Source organism: Typopeltis vanoorti, chromosome 4, assembly GCF_054136105.1.
Source record: "Typopeltis vanoorti isolate ZY-2024b chromosome 4, IOZ_Tvanoo_1.0, whole genome shotgun sequence".
In the NCBI taxonomy this organism is placed as follows: Eukaryota; Metazoa; Arthropoda; class Arachnida; order Uropygi; family Thelyphonidae; genus Typopeltis; species Typopeltis vanoorti.
Window position 1 is genome coordinate 168,728,412 of NC_143552.1, and position 21,811 is coordinate 168,750,222.

General features: G+C 35.2%; 1 protein-coding gene across 3 annotated transcripts in view; it reads right to left on the bottom strand.

Moving 5' to 3' along the window:
- The window catches only part of Mer (ezrin/radixin/moesin family protein merlin), a 488,739-nt gene that overhangs the window by 333,627 nt on the left and 133,301 nt on the right, over nt 1-21,811 (bottom strand). For all 3 annotated transcript variants that reach the window (XR_016548261.1, XR_016548262.1, XM_090392086.1), the window contains exon 6: nt 10,890-11,024. Coding sequence is in view for 1 of the 3 variants with exons in the window: in XM_090392086.1 (XP_090248212.1) it covers nt 10,890-11,024 (135 nt within the window). In the remaining 2 variants the exon portion in view is untranslated. The remainder of the gene's footprint in view (nt 1-10,889; nt 11,025-21,811) is intronic.

Below are 21,811 nucleotides of genomic sequence, written 5' to 3' on the forward strand. Positions count from 1 at the left end.
AAATAGATCAAAAGAAATACACCAATGATCTCCATCAATGACAAAAGAGGCCACCAATATCTTCAAAAGCTATTTTTAAATGTCACTGTGCCAACTGTTGAGCAGTTCTCTCTAAGAATTGTTAAGTTCAGAGAATTAGAAGAGACTGCAAAATTCCTTAAGTTTCTCATCATCATCATCATCAAATTCCTGCCATGTACCCTCAAGGGGTGTACAGGATATGATAGTACTACATGAAAAAAAAATTACATCATTATTAACTTCCTATCTATAATTTTCCTCCAAATCAGTCTGTTACTTGTCAAGACTCCAACATTATCAAATCTTATATTTCTATCGTCTAAGGCACTTTGTACCGTATCAATCCACCTATATCTTGGTCTTCCTCTGGGTCGTTTTGCTGCCAACCTGGTAGAGAACACTTGTTTTGCTAATCTTTCTTCGCCCATTCTGTTTAAGTGACCATACCACCGGAGATTAGCTCGGCTTTAAAGAATTTAAATTCTTTACATGTGACAGTTAATAAGTTAGCCAACTGGGACAGTTACTAACTTATTAAAGAAGTCTTTTGTAAGAAAGACTCTTAGTGAGTCTTTGATTCCAGGAATATTGTGATGATAATAATAAAAGTTATCTAGTGTAGTGCATAGTTTATGGTTGTTTGAGGATGATCCTTAAAATACATTGGTATGCACGCTTCTTTGTTTTGTCTATTTATTTAGAAGTCTTTGTACATTGAGCGATTCAGAATATATTTACAATAAATACATTTGAAATATATGGTCTCCCGGTTAGCCTCGTAATATGGTATAATAAAGTTATGCTTGTAAAACCTTCCATCCAATGTTAAAGCATTCATTTTCTCCTTTGTACTTCTGTGTCACATCTCTAACACATCCCTGGATGCTGACAATGTCAAGTTCTTTCCTAATATCGTCGTTTTTAATATGATATTGCCATTGATGCCATCTCTTCACACCTCTAATCTTTCTCAGGACTCTCATATCTGCGGTCTCTAGTCTTTGGTCAAGTGTTTTACTTCTGACGCAGCTCTCAGATCCATAAGTTAAAACTGGTTTGAACACTGTCTTGTATACAGCTAATTTAGTGTTCCGACTAATTTCTCTCTAATTCCATACGAATTTATTCAATTGACTTCCCACCATACCAGCTTTGCTGATTCTGTTGTCTATTTCTATATTGAATTTACCATCTTCACTGAAAATCGTGCCTAAGTAGCTGAAATGTTTTACATGTTCCACAGGTTCTCCATTCATAACACAGTTGACATTTTCAATGATTCTGCCTATTTTCATTGTCTTTGTCTTTTTATTGCTGACCTTCATACCATATCTATTACAACAGCTATTCAATTTAGTCAAAGAATCTTGCAGACTTGTAGCACATTTATTTAGAAGTATAACATCATCTGCATAAAGCAAAGAGCTAACATTAATATCTCCAATTTCGATATCATGTTTAATACCACTTTCCTTCATAATGTGATCCATATAGATAATGAATAACAGAGGGGATAATGTACATCCTTGTCTCACACCAGATTTAACATTAAACCATCTTCCTGTACTTCCTTCAATTCTAACTGCTGACTTCAACTCAAATAAAGACTAAGTATTGCTTGATATAATGACCCATTGACACCATATAATTGCAGCGTATTGAATAGCTTCTCTCTTGGCACCTTGTCATATGACTTTTCCAAATCGACAAAACTTAAATACAGATCTTTGTTATATTCCCATGCTTTCTCGACTATTTGTCGTAAAGTGAAGATCTGATCCTGACAGCCTCTATTTGGCCTGAATCCAGCTTGTTCTTCACCAAGCATTTCTTCCACAATTCTTCTCAACCGTTTCTCAAGTATACTTGCATAGATCTTGCCAGGAACACTCAGTAGGGAAATACCTCTGTAATTCTCACATGCAGTTTTATTTCCCTTTTTATATATGGGTACTATGAGAGCTCTACTCCAATCATTGGGAATTCGTCCCTCTGTCCAGGCTTTCTGAACTAGGCAGTGCAGCCACTGTAAGACTCTTATACCACATACTTCAGCATTTCTGGTCGAATATCATCTACTCCTGCTGCCTTTCCACATTTCAAGTCTTTGATGGCTTTTTCTACTTCAAGTATGGATATGTATTCCTGATTGCATGCCTGGTCAGTGTTTTTTACCACTGTGCTGTCATCACTGCTTGTTTCATTTAGCAGTTTTTCGAAGTAATTACTCCATACTTCAAGGATATCTTTTTCTCCCATTTTCATGTCACCTTTATCATCTCTAACTCCTTTTACAGCACTCTTTCCTCCATTCCTAAGATTCTTTAACAACCTCCAGAATATTTTGCCACCTTCTTGATATTTATTTTCTATATTCTTGCCAAAGTTCTCCCATGACTTTTGTTCAGCTAGTTTTACACAGTGTTTAGCATTCTTGCATTTGTCTCCATATTCTCTAAGAGCACAAGCTGACTTATTTGACAGGAACTTTTGATATGCTTTCTTCATTTCCTTCACTGCCTCTTTAACTTCCTGTGCCCACCAGGGAGTTCTGATTTTTTTATCCTTGCAGACAACCTCATCACATGCCTCTCTGGCAGAATCAATCAATGTTTTCTTCAGAGTTTGCCACTTAAGTTTCTAGACACTATAAAACCGGATGAATTAAACTTTCAGATATTTTCATGGATAAATATGGATGATTTTGAAATGCACTTGATTGATTTTCAAAGTAGCTCAAATTTTGAGGCAGAAATTTGTTGACCTATGAGTTAACTTGGAAAATATAGAAAAGGAGCAATTATATATGGGAGTAACCGAAGTGCAGAAAAAAAGGTACTAAGGACTTGGACTACAATTCCAGAAACTTTTATATGCTTAAAAACCCTTGCAACAGCATTACTATCCATTTTTGCATCTACATATTCTTGTGAATCACTGTTCTCAGTGATGAACTTTGTTAAGTCTCATAATAAAAATGAAACTAGTAGCGCATACTGATGACTGATATAAATTATCTATCATCAGTGATGCAGCAGCAGAAGTCTTATTGATACTAAATAAATAAAACGTCCACTATTTTTCTTTCTCTAGTTTTGATTTGATGTTTTGGTAAAGAAAGGTAAACTTCTGTTTAATATATTATGTAGGTAAAGTAACATTTTATTTTATCTGAAATTTTTATGTATTACTCATAAAGGATTAAGAATTAATAAAAGAATATCTTTCATTTTACTTTTTTTAATGTGCCTTAATCAAGTAAAATGATGAGATTGTGCAGTGTAATATATTGGAAAAACTTTGTCTGATTGATTTTTATAAAAAAAACAAAAACAAAAAAATTCAGAATTATTGTTTACTCTTTTGCTGATGTTAAAAATTGCATCTTTAAATTGTGTTACTGTATGTAGCAGCTAGAATTACACTTAAAGACAAATAAAAAATATCCACGCTATCAATGGGGCAGAAGGAATTTTTAAAAAAAATTCCATCACTAATTTTTACATTCATTCAATCTTACATGACTTACAATAATCACTCTTCCAATTTTCTTTGATTTTACCGCTCTAGTGTGATTTTTGATTATTTGAAAAGGTTCTCTCAATAATTAAAAGATACCAAATAATAATATGTTCTGCAAAATTTTGGTTGGCACTTGAGATAATTTTGCATCAAAGATTTGGAAATTTTGGCAAGCACACTTATATAAAGATTGGCCACCCCTGGTCTAGACAATGAGGAGAGAGGCAGATTATCCAACATTAGCTCACCTTTGGCACTGATTCATGAGTGGGATCCACATAAAAAAAATTATGGGGATTCCCAAACTAGCAACCATCACACATCTACCTATCTCAAACCATGTAAAAATATGAGAAGAAGCTGGTCAACATCCACACACAGTTCAGCTTCAAACTTACCAAATCAATTTATCCTCCTTCTCTGTCATTCATCTCAGTTCTTTAGGCCTTCCAACAAGTTTTCCCAAGGATTATGATCTCTAGCTGTTAAAGTCATTTCATTCTGTTCATCTACTTGCTTACATGGCATTGTTATGCTATTGGTTTTAAGGCATTTTGCACGTGTGTGTGTGTGTCTATGTGGCTGACACACACAAACTATTTGTGTGTGTGTGTGTGTGTGTGTGTGTGTGTGTGTGTGTGTGTGTGTGTGTGTGTGTGTGTGTGTGTGTGTGTGTGTGTGTGTGTGCGCGTGCGTGCGCACACATATGTAATGCATGTATTAAAAATAGAAATGCAGAGAAATAAGTATAGTTGATTTATGGGATGAGTGAAGTCAGCCCCACATTCTGAGGCATAGCCTGGCCACAAAGGTCTCTCACATATTGAGTGAATATTGCAGCCACAAAAGCACATCTTCCTTAGTTGTAAGAAATGCCAGACTTCTAGCTGGTAGATATCTTTTGACACCTGGTGAAACACCACCACCTTGCTTACTGGAAGATTCAAGTGGACTACTGCAATGTTTGGTTTTCAGAGCAAGGTCTCCAATTTCTGTATCCCTTTCCCTTTCTAATGCAGAGTGGATGATACCTTCAAGGAATGCCAAATACAGTATGGGACAAAGATCTCCCCTATTCAAGCAGTAAAACCATTCTGCTAGAAGCACACCAGATGGGATTGAATCTCATAGTAACAAATCTGGAGACTTCCCAATCAGCTACTGATAAATCTTCTTGTCACTTTGCTAGTTCATACCTGGAAGGAGTCCAAGTATGGTGGTACACAGGAAGGACTGTCAAGGCCAAAAAATGACAGCAAACTGTGTTCCCTCTATGTAAGTGGTATGTTTGCAACTTTTATATCCAATCGCACACAAAATGAAAGACAACTTACTGATATACAGTTTTACTGAAGATTACAAAAAATTTCCAACCAAAAAATTCAAAAAATAAAAAAATCAATAAAACCATTAAAAAATAACAAAAACAAACAACATTAATAATCCTTCAAAAAAAATAAATAAATAAAAATCCGTATCCACTTTTAAAATGCCCTTGAGTCAAATCAACCCTCAAGGGCAAATTTTTGTGTGTTGGACATTATAACTTATGTACACTATTATAACAGAAAACCACTAAATTATAAAAAGATAGTTATTGACCTGCCTATATTATGCAGGATTTCAAACCAGCATCCAGAGATCACAACTACAAAGCACTACTGTTGCTATTCCATATCCAAGGTACATCTGAAAACATAGCCACAAGTACTAATAAAATACAACCTTTATGCTGCAAGTGAAATCAGCAATTCTGATCTGCTCTCCTAAGTAAAAATTTTATCCTTTAGCACAACCTAGAGTGCATGAAGTGCCTTGTGATTGTAACCTGACTTACTATGGACAGACAGGAGGAGGAGCTATAAGCATGCATGCAAATATTAAAAATGGAAATGCAGAGAAACAAGTAAACTTGATTTAAGCTACTAAATGGACTATTAAAGGGATGTTAATGTGCAGCATATAACCTCTCAGAGTCAAATCAACCCTATATTTCTGAAGCGTAGCCCAATCCCCCAGACAGGTTTCTTTGGTATCGAACAAATATCAGCCACAAACCACATCTTCCTCAGCTGGAAGAAATGCCAAACAAGACTTCCAGGTGATAGATATCTTTCAATACCTGGTGAAACATTTGCTACCATCATTATGGCAAGTCAGGACTGGCAGAGAAAAACCACTCTTTGGACATCCCCTTCATACAGGATTGAATGGAAGAAAATCAGTGTGCTATGCCAAAGTCATTTACATGTCAGAGGCTATTTTTCAGTAAGCAATGGCTCTGAAGCATTTTCCTAATCTTAACAAGTATGGCTGCATTAATCATATTTGATTAATGCCAAACATTTGGGAGAAACTTAAATAAAAGAGCCAATAGGCTTCACTTCGGCAATGTAACATTATTTAAATTAAGGGGATATTAAATCCCACATTTATTTCATTATTACTTTACCCACCTTTGCAAAGAGTTGCCCTATTGTTGAACTACATGCTTATGCTACAATCCGCCGAAACTTTTATAGTTTACTATATTCGGAATGAAACTCTTTGATTCCGATCTTTGAAATAATGTGGGATTTAATATCCCCTTAATTTCAATAATGTTACATCGCCGAAGTGAAGCCTATTGGCTCTTTTATTTAAGTAATTTATGGGTGCACTTTTTGACAACTCGTATAGCAAAGTACATAAGTTCTTTTTGCTATAACGTCAGTATTACCTGGTCTACCAACTCACTGATGAGACCTCAATAAAGGTTGAAACTGGTCTGGGTGACATTCCACCATAATGTATAACATCATACATCTCCTAGGAGATGTGTTTTACATTATGGGTAATACTAAGAATAGTGATCAGAACTTTACCCACCTTTGCAACGAGTTTCCCTAGTGTTGAACTACATGCTTTAGCTTACGCTACAATCCGTCGAAACTTTTATAGTTTACTATATTCGGCATGAAACTCTTTGATTCCGATCTCTGAGTTTATTATTCAGCTTTGAAATAATGTGGGATTTAATATCCCCTTAATTTAAATAATTTGGGAGATATTTATTCTTAAGATTCACTTCAACAACAACTGTAATAACTTCTTTTATGCATTAGAAGGCACCACATTAGGACATTAGATCTTTTGTCCATTACAATTTGAACTGTTTCACTGAATTAACAAAACCTTATGTTGTGATCTCAACAACTACCATCCAAACTATACCTTGCACAATATTGCCACAAGGGCAGCACTTGTGGCAATCACCATAATGAAATGTCCTATGTCAGAAAAAAGCAATATCTTGAACCCCTGCTTCCAAATGATCAGTTCTGGCTCAAAATTTCCATAACGACCCATATGGCCAGAATAACCCCGATATTCTCAACTTTCCAACGGAAAAATGGTAAATCATTAAAAGAAGATGTCAGCAATTAGCAGGAGAATGCAACTTCGATCCCAGAAACATCGTCAAATGCCATTGTTTCAGACTCATAAACGAAAGAAAGGATGGAACGAACTTTCCACATCTCCTGAAAGCGACCATTGACACACCAATAAGTGCATCCAAATTAATAATGCTGATAAATAACAAGTTAAAGGACACTTGCTCCCAATCGTGCATATATGCTCGACCTGTCTTAACATTTGCCCAGAGGAAACAAAGACGCCAACTTCGAAGACAACTTGAAGAAAAACACCTAAATGGAGACAACAGTTGGATCATAGACTACAAGCAAGCCAAACTAGTGCAAAAATCAAGTAACGTCACTAGTAGCTACCAAGGAGACCAGTATGCACGCACTGTATAGGAAATGTGCAATTTAAGACCCTTGCAGTCAAATACATGCCTCACAGAACCTAGCATGTCCACTTCACCAACATCTGTGCCTTCAACTCCAACCTTAATAGTGTCAACTACCATCTGCAGTCCACCAAACCCCACTTACTCTTTTTAGCAGAAACTCAAATTCCCCCCCCCCCCCAGCACTACCCATCTCAACCTTTCAAACTACACACTGTTTAACTCATTTCGACCCGGGGTGGCACTGCACATATATGCACTCTGACATAACCTGCCAGAGAGCACCTAACCTAGAACAGCCAAACTTTGACCTTCTTAGGTCGAAGATATCCCTTCCGCACTCAGTCAAAGTCATCTGCTGTCTCTATCTCCTTAATTTCCTCTTCTTAAAAATTAATTTTCTCCAATCCCACTCTCCTAACATCGAAATCATCCTCCTAGGAGATTTTAATGTCCATAACACCAATTGGCTATCCTCCTCCAGTTGTACGGATCTTCCAGGCAGAGATGCTGAAACATTTGGCATCACTAACGACCTTACACAAATTGTTCAGAAGCTGACCAGAATACCAGATAACCTGAACCACTCTCCAAATACCCTAGATCTCTTCCTTACCAACGAATACAGATAGGTAAACAGATGTTAACCTTATAGAAATCACAAATTTTCCCAGCTGTTGAATACTGCTCTAATATTTGGAGTGGGCCCCTAAAAGTGCTCCCTCAAAATGCTCGACTCAATACAGAGGAGAACAATTAGGTTGATAAATGACCCATCTCTTACCAACTCACTCTCCTCATTTTCACATAGATGTTTGGTCTCTGCAATTTGAGTATTCTATAAATATTTCCATGACATACGTTCAACTGAAATAGCATCAATAATTACCCCACTCAGTACTAAGCCCATTGGAACAAGTACAGCTGCTGCCCAACACCCTTTCACAGTACACCTTGAAACCCAGAGAACAAGTTTTTTCCTCCTCCTCCATCTCTGCTACTGCTGTACTGTGGAATAGTCTTCCTTCAAGGAATACAATATATACAGACTTTTAAATCAAATGTAAACAATTTTCTCCTTTCTCAACCCATTTTCCATATACAGTACTAACATACTATAGGTTGATCAACCAACCTCTTGTGTATGGGCCCAACATAAAAATAAAATAAAATAAAATAAAATGGCTTTTTTTTTTAATGGATGTCAATTCTTTTGGAAACTCAGACCACATTCTCATCCAAGTCTTCTCCACTTTAGAACAACTTAAACCAAGTCGTTCTCAGTCTCACAACCTCTGGCATTACTAAGCCACACCCCCTCCTTTTTTTTTGTCGCTCCTGCACAGAAGAGGCCACAAGGCCTATAATTATCAAAGTAAATAATGTGTATGCACGAGCCAAATGGGACAACCTATGTGATATTTCCTTTCATGGTCTGATCACTGTTTCAGTTCTCCTGATCCAAGCTCAGAATAAATAACAGAATAAATGTAACTAGAATGAAGGCCTTCATTCCTCACTCAATCCAGAATTTCCAGCCACTGTTTAAGGCTTGGTTCTCCAAAGGCAGTTCACAAAAAATCAGAACATCATGAATGGCTTGAGATTAAAACTTCAGCATCACACTCAGTTTACACCATAGCTCAAAACAACTGCAAAAAAACCACCAATCAATTTAAATCCAATTTTGAAAGGGAAAATGCCACAAAGTTGACTCCCATATTAATGGCAGTCACGGCTTCAGGTTAAGCCAAGATTATCAGCAAAACGTCTGCCCACCCACATTTCAGCATTTTCATATCAGATAGTACTACTGAAACATCACCCAAAAACAAAGCTGATCTGATGGCATCATTCTTCTCTTCCAATTCCCACATGTAAAAAAGGTGATAAAATTAAGTCAACAAACTACTGTTCAACTGGTATTGGCTCCATTCTGCATTCTACAGATTCTTCTTTTGTTGCTCACTAATAGATGGCCCCCTTGCCTCAGATTTCCCCATCAATGTGGACTTTTATCCATTCTCTTCTTCCTGTACATCAATGACCTGGTATCACTGACTTATCCTATCCATTGCTATGCTAATGATGCAGTCTTAAATTCTAATTTTCTCACCATTTTTAAATGGGATGAGGATAACCAAGTTAACTTCAACAATATTACAATCCTATATAATTTCTCACAATAAGACCTCACATCACTTTCCCTTACTTCCAATAACACTCTGACATCATGTTTAGATTTCTCTTCTTTGGCTAACCTGTATTTTCAGCATTTTCCTGGCACAAACACATCTCAGCCATAGCTTCTGAGGCTGCCAAAAAAAACTTGGTGTACATTTCTGCATAATGCACTATTTTTCAGCTATACCACTGCTAACACTTTATAAATTCCAAATCTGGATTGATACAGAATAGCATCTAGCACAGCTTGATGTTATTCAGAAGAGGGCAATCAGTTTAAATGATGACCCCCCTCTATAACTAGAAGATAACTCCAGTCCTACAGACTCGGTTTCTGCCTTATTAATCTTATACAAGTGCTTTCTTAGTCAGTGCTTTGCTGAATTGGCCACTATCTTCCAATTTCATCCAAAAATGAAAGAACAAGAGCAGCTGCTGATTAACATCCATTTGCCATCTCCAAACTTACTGAATTTTCTCCTCTTTCATTGCATCTACTCTGTTCTTTGGAACAGCCTTCCTCACTGTCTTCTCCAAAGACTACAATCTTTAATTATTTAAAAAGCAGGTCAATTCTTATAAGTTTACTCATACTCAGCACTGATGAGTTACAGGTTTTGTGACCTAATAAAAATGTATTTTAAAAATATGCAAACAAATTAAAGCATAACTAATGTATTTATGACAAATAATTTCAGATGTTTGTGCATCCAAATAATCATAAAGGTCTTGCCATTAAAAATTCATAACATAATAAAGAAAGAGAGAAAAAAACTGCAAGGAAATCTATAAAATTGCCAAAGATTTCCTTTAAAAATATGCTACAAAATAATGCCAAAAAACAAAATATGACTGAAGTGAGAATTGTACATGCATTTGAAATGCATGTACAATTTCTGTACATGCATTTGAAATGCCTTAAAATAAACAGTTTAATTTAGGGATGGGAATCTGATGGACTGCAATTCACAAGCAACTCTTTGGCTTTATTATGCAATTATAACTTTGGAAATTTATCATTAGCTCAATAACAATAATAACAAAAAAATAAAATGAAATAAAATAAAGCAACTACAGATATTTGTATGTATAAAATCCAAAAGAAATGTCCTATGGCTGCCACAAAGCTAAATGTTATGCTTTACTTGGATTTGAATTTCTGTACTAGAGAATGGCAAGAAATCCTTATATTATCACCAGCAGCTTGTGTCAGGTAAGTGCACACGCACAATCACAAAGAACTTGGCAGTCAAGAGATCTTTACGAAGATAGGTAAATGCAGCAGCAAGTTTGGGTTGTCCATCTCTGGGACCAGGCACATACAAATGCATACGGAAAAATGTTAAAAATTAGCATTTACCAAACTTACTTTTTTATCATCAAATGATATGTTTCGAATTTCACTCCATGGAAATGTAATCTTTGGTGTCAGTTTATTATTCCTTTCATATATATTTAAACCAAGGGCCGTCACTCCCAACCACAGTTCACTTTCTTTTTTATTCTACATATAAAAATGAAATATAAAACTGTTATCATAATAATAAGTCAACTTTATACTGAAAGATATATATAAGGTACAATGTGCATGAGAACAACTTTTCTGCAATGTAATTTAAATATTTTTGGTATCTTAAATTCCTTTGGAAAAAATGCTAATGGACATTTGTTTTAATCATCATGATCATTCAAGCTTATTTCACTGTAGAGAAATAACCATTTTAATATTAATATGTACCTGATGACAAATTGCCATTCCAACCAAATGTAAAGTGACTTAATTTACTTAAAAGAACTCAGAAAAAAACCAATCTCAATGAATAAGAATTTGATATCACTATAATTCTTAATCCACTTATGTACTTAAAAAAGTATTTCTCTAAATATATTTTTAAAAAAATATATCTCTTACATTACTGAGAATATGAAACTACAGTAAGTAATGCATCTCATACTCATAATTAGCAAATTACAACAGCATGAAAGAGCTCAATTTCTATACAAATAAAATTTGTAATTTTACGAATAAAAATAAAAGAGGAAAATAGCAATCTGAAATTGTTATAGAAAAGGAAATACTGCACATTAAAATACAAAATTATATTTCTAATCAAGAAAACATTTTGATATAATAAATTTAGTTTAATCCTTTATCCAAGTGTAAGCAAACAAAGTTTGCAACATAGTCTGTTCCCCTATGCCGAGCAATTTCACTTCTTCAAGGTCAGTACGGTAATCTCGTTGCCGGCAGTAAGCATCATACGAGTATACTCGTAGCTGGCTTGTGTAGCTGGTTTACCAACTACGAGTATACTCGGAGTTGGCAGTGAACGTGCTAAATTATTATAACCTCAAGACAGCTCAGAAAGTGAAGTTTTCACTTTATCATCTGCTGCAAACTCAAATCCTGCTGATTCAGATGTTTATGAAAATCACGAGATGAAAGGTAAGTTTTACTACCATATGTTTCATTGTAATTTCTCTGCTTACTTGAAGACCTGACATGAGAGGAAACCATGTGTGATCTCATATAGCAAGTCTTGTTATTATTATGAATGCTCCTTCAAGGAGATAAAGGAATCAGAGAGGAGGAGTTTAAATACAGTCAACTCTCATTATAACAAAGAAACATTACTACATTGAATTCTCTCACTATAACAAACTACCAAAACACTTCCAGCCAAAGTTCCATATCAATCATGTTCAATGAAGTTCACTATAACATACTGTTTTTGGTCCCCAAAAGTTAACTATAGTGAGAGTCGGCTGCATCTGTCATATCTCTCCTTAAACAAAATTGCAGAAATGTACTCACAACATTTTACAGTAGCTGCTTCCATAGATTTGCTACCAACCAAGAGAAAAATCAGGACCCATAACACCCTCTTAACCAGCTCCCAGGGATAACCTTGAGTTCTACTTCTATCATCTGCAACTAGCAAAATCTCACTTATGTCTATATTCTAAAATCCCCTTAAAGTTGTATGTTTGTGTCATCACTTTTTTTTCCATCTATTCCCCAAACATTGGACCACATTCCCTCAATCTGTCCTCATATGAACAATTTTACAGGTTATTTATCACCTTTGATACTCACTGATGAATTTTTTCAACTGTCTCCCATCCTCATTGAACCACAGTAACCATATCTGCACACAGTCATCCATACATGGTTGTATCAAAGCCTTTTAAAGTAAGAAAAATCTTCCTTATTCTAACAAATTAATGTTCTCTTCAACAGTAGCGTTATTGGATGCAATGACATCCAATAAATTTTCGTTATGTAATATCTGCCTGCAGTGACCTCAGTCCAAAATGCATAACCTTATATTTGGCAACACTGAAATGATACCCATTGTCATTTGACCATATAATCAACTTGTCCAAATCAGCCTACACTTTCTGTATCAACATTCCTTAACACATCTTCCTAACTTAGCATCACTGGCAAATAACTAGATATGATACTCAAGATCTCCTCCACCAATTTCATTAGTATACATGTTAAAACTACAATGGCCAATTACAGAATCCAGTGGTACAACCACTGGTTACTCTCTTCTTCACAGAATCAGTGCACCCATACACCACTTTCTGATGTCTGTCAGTCAACTGTTTACCCAGCCCATGTGACAAATTTATTTTGCAAACCCATCTCTATGAGTTCAAATAACAACCTCCAATGTGGAATCCTGACAAACGCCTTGGCAAAATGTAGCATGGCATATTCATTCCCTTATCAAATGCTGATATTGCTATCATAAAACAAGAGAAGATGGATATGGTAAGACCTAACTTTTAAAACAAAACATTATTCCTAACCAGCTTTTCTAATACCTTGATCACCACACCAGAAATATGACTGATGTCATCGGTCTTAGCTCTACCCTTCTATAATGTAATTATCTTGCTCCCTTCTGCTCATTAAGGAATCTTGCATCTGCTGAGACTAAAGTTAAACAATGAGGTCAGGAGACACTACTAACTCTTTTGCACGTTACTTCATGTATTCTGGTCTGCCCAGAATATGTACCTTACTAAAGTGGGCATCTAACAATAAAGCTATTTCTTATGCATCTGGCAAATTTCTACAATCCACATTCACGTTCACAGTCCTCTTCAGATGATCCTTGTCTATAAAAACATTGAACTGTGTATGCTACTACTCTAATTGGATTTAATTCCTCTACAATCATTAGTAGTACGCAAGTGACCTTTTGTCTGTCCTCCTTGAATAAACTGAACCCACTGCATTCTATTCCTTAACAAAATCATGCGCTGTCAGCCAGGTCTTACTAATGACTATACTTTTTAGTTTCACTACATTTATCAATGCTAAGAATTACTCACCTTATGATGCTCCTGACATTATAGTTAATAAAGGAATTAACTCATTAGCCCAACTACCAAGCTGAAAAGTTAAATTTAGAACCAAAAAATTAGTCCTGCTTTTCCTGAGTCATCCATAATAACAAGCTATCATATTTCTCACTCTCATTATATTCAGAATTTCTACCACTTAATTTGATGCCTGCATCTGCTTTCATGCAACAGTCCAAACCTTCTCTAAATTCTTGTTCATGATGAGATTCTGATTCAAGATGGGACATCAGCATGTGCTAAAGGAATGTTCAACTGAAATGGTTTGGTCACTGACATGTTTGATGTCAGTATAACTAGTCTCGGCTCAGGAAAGATCTCATAGGAATGGAAAGAATCTGTGATAGCTGTTATATAAGAGGTTAGCATATCCACTCTCCAGCCAAGAGGCTGTGGGTTTGAATCCATCAAGGGCATGGATGTTTGTAATTGTCATATTAACTGTTTACTATATGTACTGTTGTAATCATACCTGGCACAGTATGATCTTTGATATCTTTGCACTATAAAAAAAATCAAATCTGTTATACATGGGTAATGCAAAAACTGATGTGCCTAACTACTACCTCTTGGTAGCTCTGAGGTGGTGGTGAAGATTACAGAGAATTTGGCCAGAACTTGCATACAGAAATGGGGTGACAAGCAAGCTGTACTATGTAAATAACAGCATGGGTTTACTAAAAAAAAGGAGGGATCCATTTAGCAATTTGCTCACATTTTATAATAATGTTATGGCAAAGTTGGATAAAGAGACTAGATATAATACTACGATACTCTCAGACTTTGCAAAGGCATTTGATAGGATACATATGAAAGGCTGCTGGATAAACTGGAGAATGTGGGACTGGAATATAAACTGCTGACTTAGATAAGTGGGTAGAGAGGTATCAGAGGAGTAATATATATATATATATATATATATATATATATATATATATATATATATGGTGGACGTGAATCTACCAGATTTAAGATGACCAGTGATGTGCCCTGGGGATCAGTCCCTGGACCATTTTGTTTAATTCTATTCATTAAAGATAATGGGAAGGACTTAAGAGGAGATGCTCAATTCTTTGCTGATGATGCAGAGATAAGTAGGACAATCAGGAATGCTTACAGAATGATTTGAATAATCTGGAATGGTAGGGTAAATGATAACAGTTATTAATTCAACATTAATAAGTGTAAAGTTATGCACTTTGGAATGATGAGATTTCCAAGAGCATATTATAATGATGGATTATGTTACAAGAAATTGATGAGGCTAGGGTTCATGGAGTTATGACAGATAGGAAACTGCAGTTCAAAGGTCACATGGCAAATACAACTCAGAGAGTAATTGCGATGTTAAAACAAACATTGGCATGTAAGATAGGGAAGTCGTTTTCCTTCTTTGCAAAGATTTGGTCTCCTAGGTTAAGAGAGGATAAAGAAACTGTGGAAAAGATACAAAGATAATATTGGTATTATGAAATGTAGATTACAAGGCTAGATTGAGGGTATGTGGGCTGCAGTCACTAGCAGACAGGAGAAAGAGAAGCAATATGAAAGAGGTCTATAAACTTTTGAGATCACATTATAGAATATCAGCTAATAAAATTTTTCATTATATGGGAGGTGGGAACAGGACAAGGGGACATCTGTGGAAGTTATGTGTAGTTAAGAAAAGGATGAAAGCTTGACTTATCTTTGATTTCACTCAAAAAACTGTGACTGAAGTGGAGCAGTCTGCCTGTTGAAATAATGAGTGTATCTAGCATGAATAAGTTTAAGAGAAGGTATGACACAGTTGGCATAGGAAATGTATGAGTTCTTAATTCCCCTAGAGATCTAATAATAATAAATGGACTCAAACAGAATTAATGGTTTCATTAACTCTGAGTCCATTTTTTTTTAAAGGAACTAGTACAAATACTATGACATAGTATTTAATCTCAAGCATGGATCATTTGGAGCAATTCAACTAATGAATTAAATCTTGATATTCCTTTCGTTTAAGGTCACACAGTGGACAGCATTCACAGTCAAGAATTTATGGTGATAGAAACATACATGTTGGAATAAATACTTTATTTATAATTAAGAAAATAATATTCGATGTTTCAACTTCAGTATATAAGGTCATCATCAGAAAAACATACATATGTACAGAACACATGCTACATGACCCTACACAAAAGTACGATGAATCTAAATGCTATGTTTATCATTTAACCTGGCCTGATCGATGGTGAAAAAAAAAAAAAAAAAAACTTTAAATAAAAATAAAATAAAAATATTACTAAATAAAATATATACAAAATTAAGAATTAATTCACAAAATAAAATAAACTTTTTATACATATCAGTATAATAATATACAGATGACAAAATAAAATTTTAGAAAATATTAAAAAAAAATAATACAAACTAGCTAAACAAAAGTCATGGGAGGACTTTGGCAAGAACATAGAAAATAAATATCAAGAAGGTGGCAAAATATTCTGGAGGTTGTTGAAGAAGCTTAAGAATGGAGGAAAGAGTGCTCTAAAAGGAATTAGAGATGATAAAGGTGACGTAAAAACGGGAGAAAAAGATCCTTGAAGTATGGAGTAATTACTTCGAAAAATTGCTAAATGAAACAAGCAGTGATAGCACAGTGGTAAAAAACACTCAACAGGCATACATTCATGAATACATATTCATACTTGAAGTAGAAAAAGCCATCAAAGACTTGAAATGTGGAAAGGCAGCAGGAGTAGATGATATTCGACCAGAAATGCTGAAGTATGGTAGTATAAAAGTCTTACAGTGTTTGCACTGCATAGTTCAAAAGGGCTGGACAGAGGGATGGATTCCCGATGATTGGAGTAGAACTCTCATAGTACCCATATATAAAAAGGAAAATAAAACTGAATGTGAAAATTACAGAGATATTTCCCTACTGAGTGTTCCTGGTAAGATTTATGCTAATATACTTGAGAAACGGTTGAGAAGAATTGTGGAAGAAAAGCTTGGTGAAGAACAAGCTAGATTCAGGCCAAATAGAGGCTGTCAGGATCAGGTCTTCACTTTACGACAAATAGTTGAGAAAGAATGGGAATATAACAAAGATCTGTATTTAAGTTTTGTCGATCTGGAAAAGGCATATGACAAGGTGCCAAGAGAGAAGCTATTCTACCCGCTACAGTTATATGGTGTCAATGGAAAATTATATCAAGCAATACTTAGTCTTTATTTGAGTTGTAAGTCAGCAGTTAGAATTGAAGGAAGTACAGGAAGATGGTTTAATGTTAAATCTGGTGTGAGACAAGGATGTACATTATCCCCTCTGTTATTCATTATCTATATGGATCACATTATGAAGGAAAGTGGCATTAAACATGATATCAGAATTGGAGATGTTAATGTCGGCTCTTTGCTTTATGCGGACAATCTTATACTTCTAAATAAATCTGCTACAAGTTTGCAAGATTTCGTGACTAAATTGAATAACTGTTGTAATAGATATGGTATGAAGGTGAGCATTAAAAAGACAAAGAAAATAGATAGGGTTGTTGAAAATGTCAACTGTGTTGTGAACGGGGAACCTGTGGAACAAGTAAAACATTTCATCTACTTAGGCACGATTTTTAGTGAAGATGGTAAATTAAATATGGAAATAGACAACAGAATCAATAAAGCTCGTATGGTAGGAAGTCAATTGAACAAATTCATATGGAATGTGAGAGAAATTAGTCAGAACACTAAATGAGTGGTATACAAGACAGTGTTCAAACCAGTTTTAACTTATGGATCTGAGAGCTGGGCCAGAAGTAAAACACTTGAGCAAAGACTAGAGACCGCAGATATGAGAGTCCTGAGAAAGATTAGAGGAGTGAACAGATGGCATCAATGGCAACATCATATTAAAAATGAGGATATTAGGAAAGAACTTGACATTGTCAGCATCCAGGAATGCATTAGCACAGCTAACCTCAGGTGTTATGGTCACTTAAACAGAATGAGCGAGGAAAGAGTAGCAAAACAAGTGTTCTCTGCCAGGTTGGCAGGAAAATGACCCAGAGGAAGACCAAGATACAGGTGGACTGATACGGTACAAAGTGCCTTAGATGATAGAAATATAAGATCTGATAATGTTGGAGTCTTGACATGTAACAGACTGATTTGGAGGAAAATTGTAAATAGGAAGTTAGTAATGATGTAAAATTTTTATGTAGTACTATCATATCCTGTACATCAATCATCAATTTCCTGACATACCTTGAAGGTATGTCAGGAAATTGATGATGATGATGATGATATATAAATGAACGGTTTCATAGCAGAACTACATTAAACAATTTCTAAAATCCTCTCATACAGGGGCAGTCGTGCATAGGCACTTTGGAACTGCAACACCCCCAATTTTTCTCGATATATAAATATATTTATTAATTTATTTATATTTGCTTGTAATATTTAATTTTATCATCAACAATCCTATACAATTCTCTTATTTTCTATAAAAAAATAATAAAAATCCATCTTGTAGCACTTAGGAGGGTAAAGGATGCTAGCAGCACTGTGTTTACCACAGTGTCATATTACTACGTGCGCAAACATATGCACGGGCTAGCGAGATGCGAGCTATTAGCGTAATGCGGCACTGTCCGTCACACAGTTCCACTATTGTTTATATGCAGTTTGCACTATTAGTAGAGTGTTCATAGTGCTTATTGTGTTTATACTGTCTCTTTAAATATTTGAACATTACAATTAGACATAATTTGTTATAGTTTTTATTTTAGAACATTAATGGGATTCTGATAATGGATTTCATTTTTAAGTAATTTTGAATTATACCAAACTGTATAATTTTAGGTTGCAGCAACCCCACGATTTCAAGCCACGAGCCGCCATTGCTCTCACATGAAGGTTCTCTTTAGTCTGGGTTTGTTTTGGATGCTATGTGGGTACTCCAGATTCTTGGAATTATTAATAGATCATCCTTGTTTGGATTTAAATGATTTCAGCATTTCAAAGGCATATTTGAACTTTCTTTCAAATCACATTTTGGTGTGGGGTAAGGACTTGGTGCCTTTCCAGTTAATTCTGTGACAAGTTTAAAGTGCGTTGTCTGACAGGATTGTTTTAACATAGTGGAGGAATTTAATTATGGTGTTTATGTTCATCTTTTGATATTGTAATTGTGTACTGTTTCCCCTATGTATAGGTTGCAGGTGTATTGAATTTTGTAAACCCCTGGGTGGGCAAGGTAGAGAAATCCTATTAAAGATCTTAGGAATCCAAGTAAAGATCTTATGGAACAGGATCTTTGGAAGACTGAGTAAATTTCTTAATTTTGCCGGAGGTTTGAAGGTTGCCTTAATATTGTATTTAAGTAATGTTCTATTTATTCTGATATGCCCTTGATGTACAGTATAGCTATGGCATTCTTATAATCTTTTTTTTTTGCTTTTAACGGTGTTATGGAAGATCTTGTGAAATGTTTTTTTATTGTAGCCATTTTTTACAAATGTTTGGCTGAGTGGTTAGCATATCTCTCTCCAGCCAAAAAGCTGTGGGTAAGAATCCTGCCGTGGGCATGGATGTTTGTTATTGCCTATGAAAATACTAGTGGTGGTGGGCAGTAGATAATGTTACTGTAGTTGCGGTTCGTTGTAGTTGGTGAATTGGGTGGTGGAGACAGATAGTTGCAGAGTAGGTATCCTCCCTCAATGAGTCTTTGGACTCCCTGGAGGAGTCATGTAATAATAATAATAATAATAATAATAATTTCATATTCTTTGTTCAGCGCCTGCTCATTGGAGCAAATTGTTAGGGATCTGTGTTTCAGGGTGCTGATGACCCCTAGATTTTGTGTTGGATGGTGATATGAATTTTTATGTATGTATTGGCCTGTGTGTAGGTTTGTGGTAGACTATGAAGGAGAGGCAGCCTGAGGGAAGACATGTGACAAGCGTGTCTAGAAAAGGAAGAGAGCTGCTGTTTTCAATCTTGATGGTGAATTAGATACATTTGTGTTGTTTGTTCAGGTGGAGAGGCAGTAATGTATGTAATGTTTTGCAGCCGTGGGTACAAATGGCAAAAATATCATCAACATATATGAACCAGATTTTGAGCTATAGGCTTGATTAATCTACAGCTCGTTACTCAGTCTTCCATGTAAAAGTTAGTTATGGGAGGATGGGAGGCATGGCCATGCCTTCTTTTTGTAGGAAAAAGTTATTTTGCCAAACAAAATATCCAGAGTGAAGTATGGTGGCAAAGAGGGCCATGATATCAGTGACATCGGGAAGAAATATATTCAGTATGAGAAGAATAGTATCATTGATCAGGACATTAGTGAAATAAGGTAGTAATATCAAAGCTGACTAATAAATCTTTGTCATCGAGTGCGATGTTTCTAATTTTGTTTATGAAATGTTGTGTATTTTTTTTTTTTTTTATGTAGGAGGGAGAATGACCTACCAACTCCTTGAATTGTGTCACTATAAAGCCCAAAGTCTGGCTCAGGTATGTTCATGATATTTTCACCATTTGGCCCATGTCCCCAAAACATTAAATACATTTCTAAGTTTTTATTTTGACATGAACAAATGACACAAACATATCTACACCATCAAGAATGAAAACAATAACTCTTTATTTTCTAAACAACTTGTCACACATCTTTCCTCAAGCTGACTCTTCTTCACAGTGTACCACAAAGCTACACACACACACACACAGGCCAATGCATACATAAAAATTCATACACCATCCAACACAAATCTAAGGGTCATCAGCACGCTGAAACACAGAGCCCTAATAATTTGCTCCAATGAACAGACAGTGAACAAAGAATATGAAATTATTATCCAATTCAAATGTTTGTAAAAAATTAGTACATTAAAAAACAGTTCACAAGATCCACCACAAATATACCATTAAAAGCAAACTACAAGAATGCCATGGCTTATCATACATTAGAAGCATATCAGAAAAAATAGACAGAACACTACATAAATACAATATTAAGGCAACCTTCAAATCTCCTGCAAAATTAAGAAATTTAATTAGCTCATCCAAAGATCTTCTTCCATACCTTGCCCACCCAGGAATTAAGAAAATTCAGTGCACACTGCAACCTACTTACATAGTGAAAACAGGGTGCATCATCACAATAAGAAAAGATGAACACAAATGCCATAATTAAATTCCTCCATTATGGCAAAACAGGCCTGTCACACCAGGCACTTCAAACATGTCACAGAATTAGCTGGAAAGGCACAAAGTCCCTACATGTAGTTCTGCTGTGAAACCATTTATTTATTTATATATATTTAATTTTATCATCTGAATATTATTATACCGATATATATAGAAAGTTTATTTTATTTTGTGATTATTTTGTTTTTATATTATATTTTATTTTCTATATATTATATATTTAGTAGTATTTTTATTTTTTTTTAATTTAATTTTTTTTTCTCACCAGAGGTCGGGCCAGGTAAACAATTAACAAAGCATTTAGATTCATATTACTTTTGTGTAGTGTCGTAGCATGTATACTGTACATATGTATGTTTTCCTGATGATGACCTCCATACAGAAGTCTAAATGTTGAATATTATTTTCTTAATTATATTAATAAATATAATTAAGAATAAATTAATTATTTCTTTTCTAAATCACTTAGGGAATTGAACAACGTAGATCCGAATATAAATTAAATTATACTTTAATAAATATTTCCGATATTTTGGCAACATCACGTTGCCATTTTCAAAAGGAACTTATAAAAAGGCATGTGCATGCAGGCACTACAACACAGTAACTGAGAATGAAGATATGAAGCTATTGTTCTCCTAGAAGTCCTGATGGTGCCCTCTAGCGGGCTAAGTAGGTGTTCTTGGCCGTTGGGCTGAAGGTCTGCTGATGTACGCC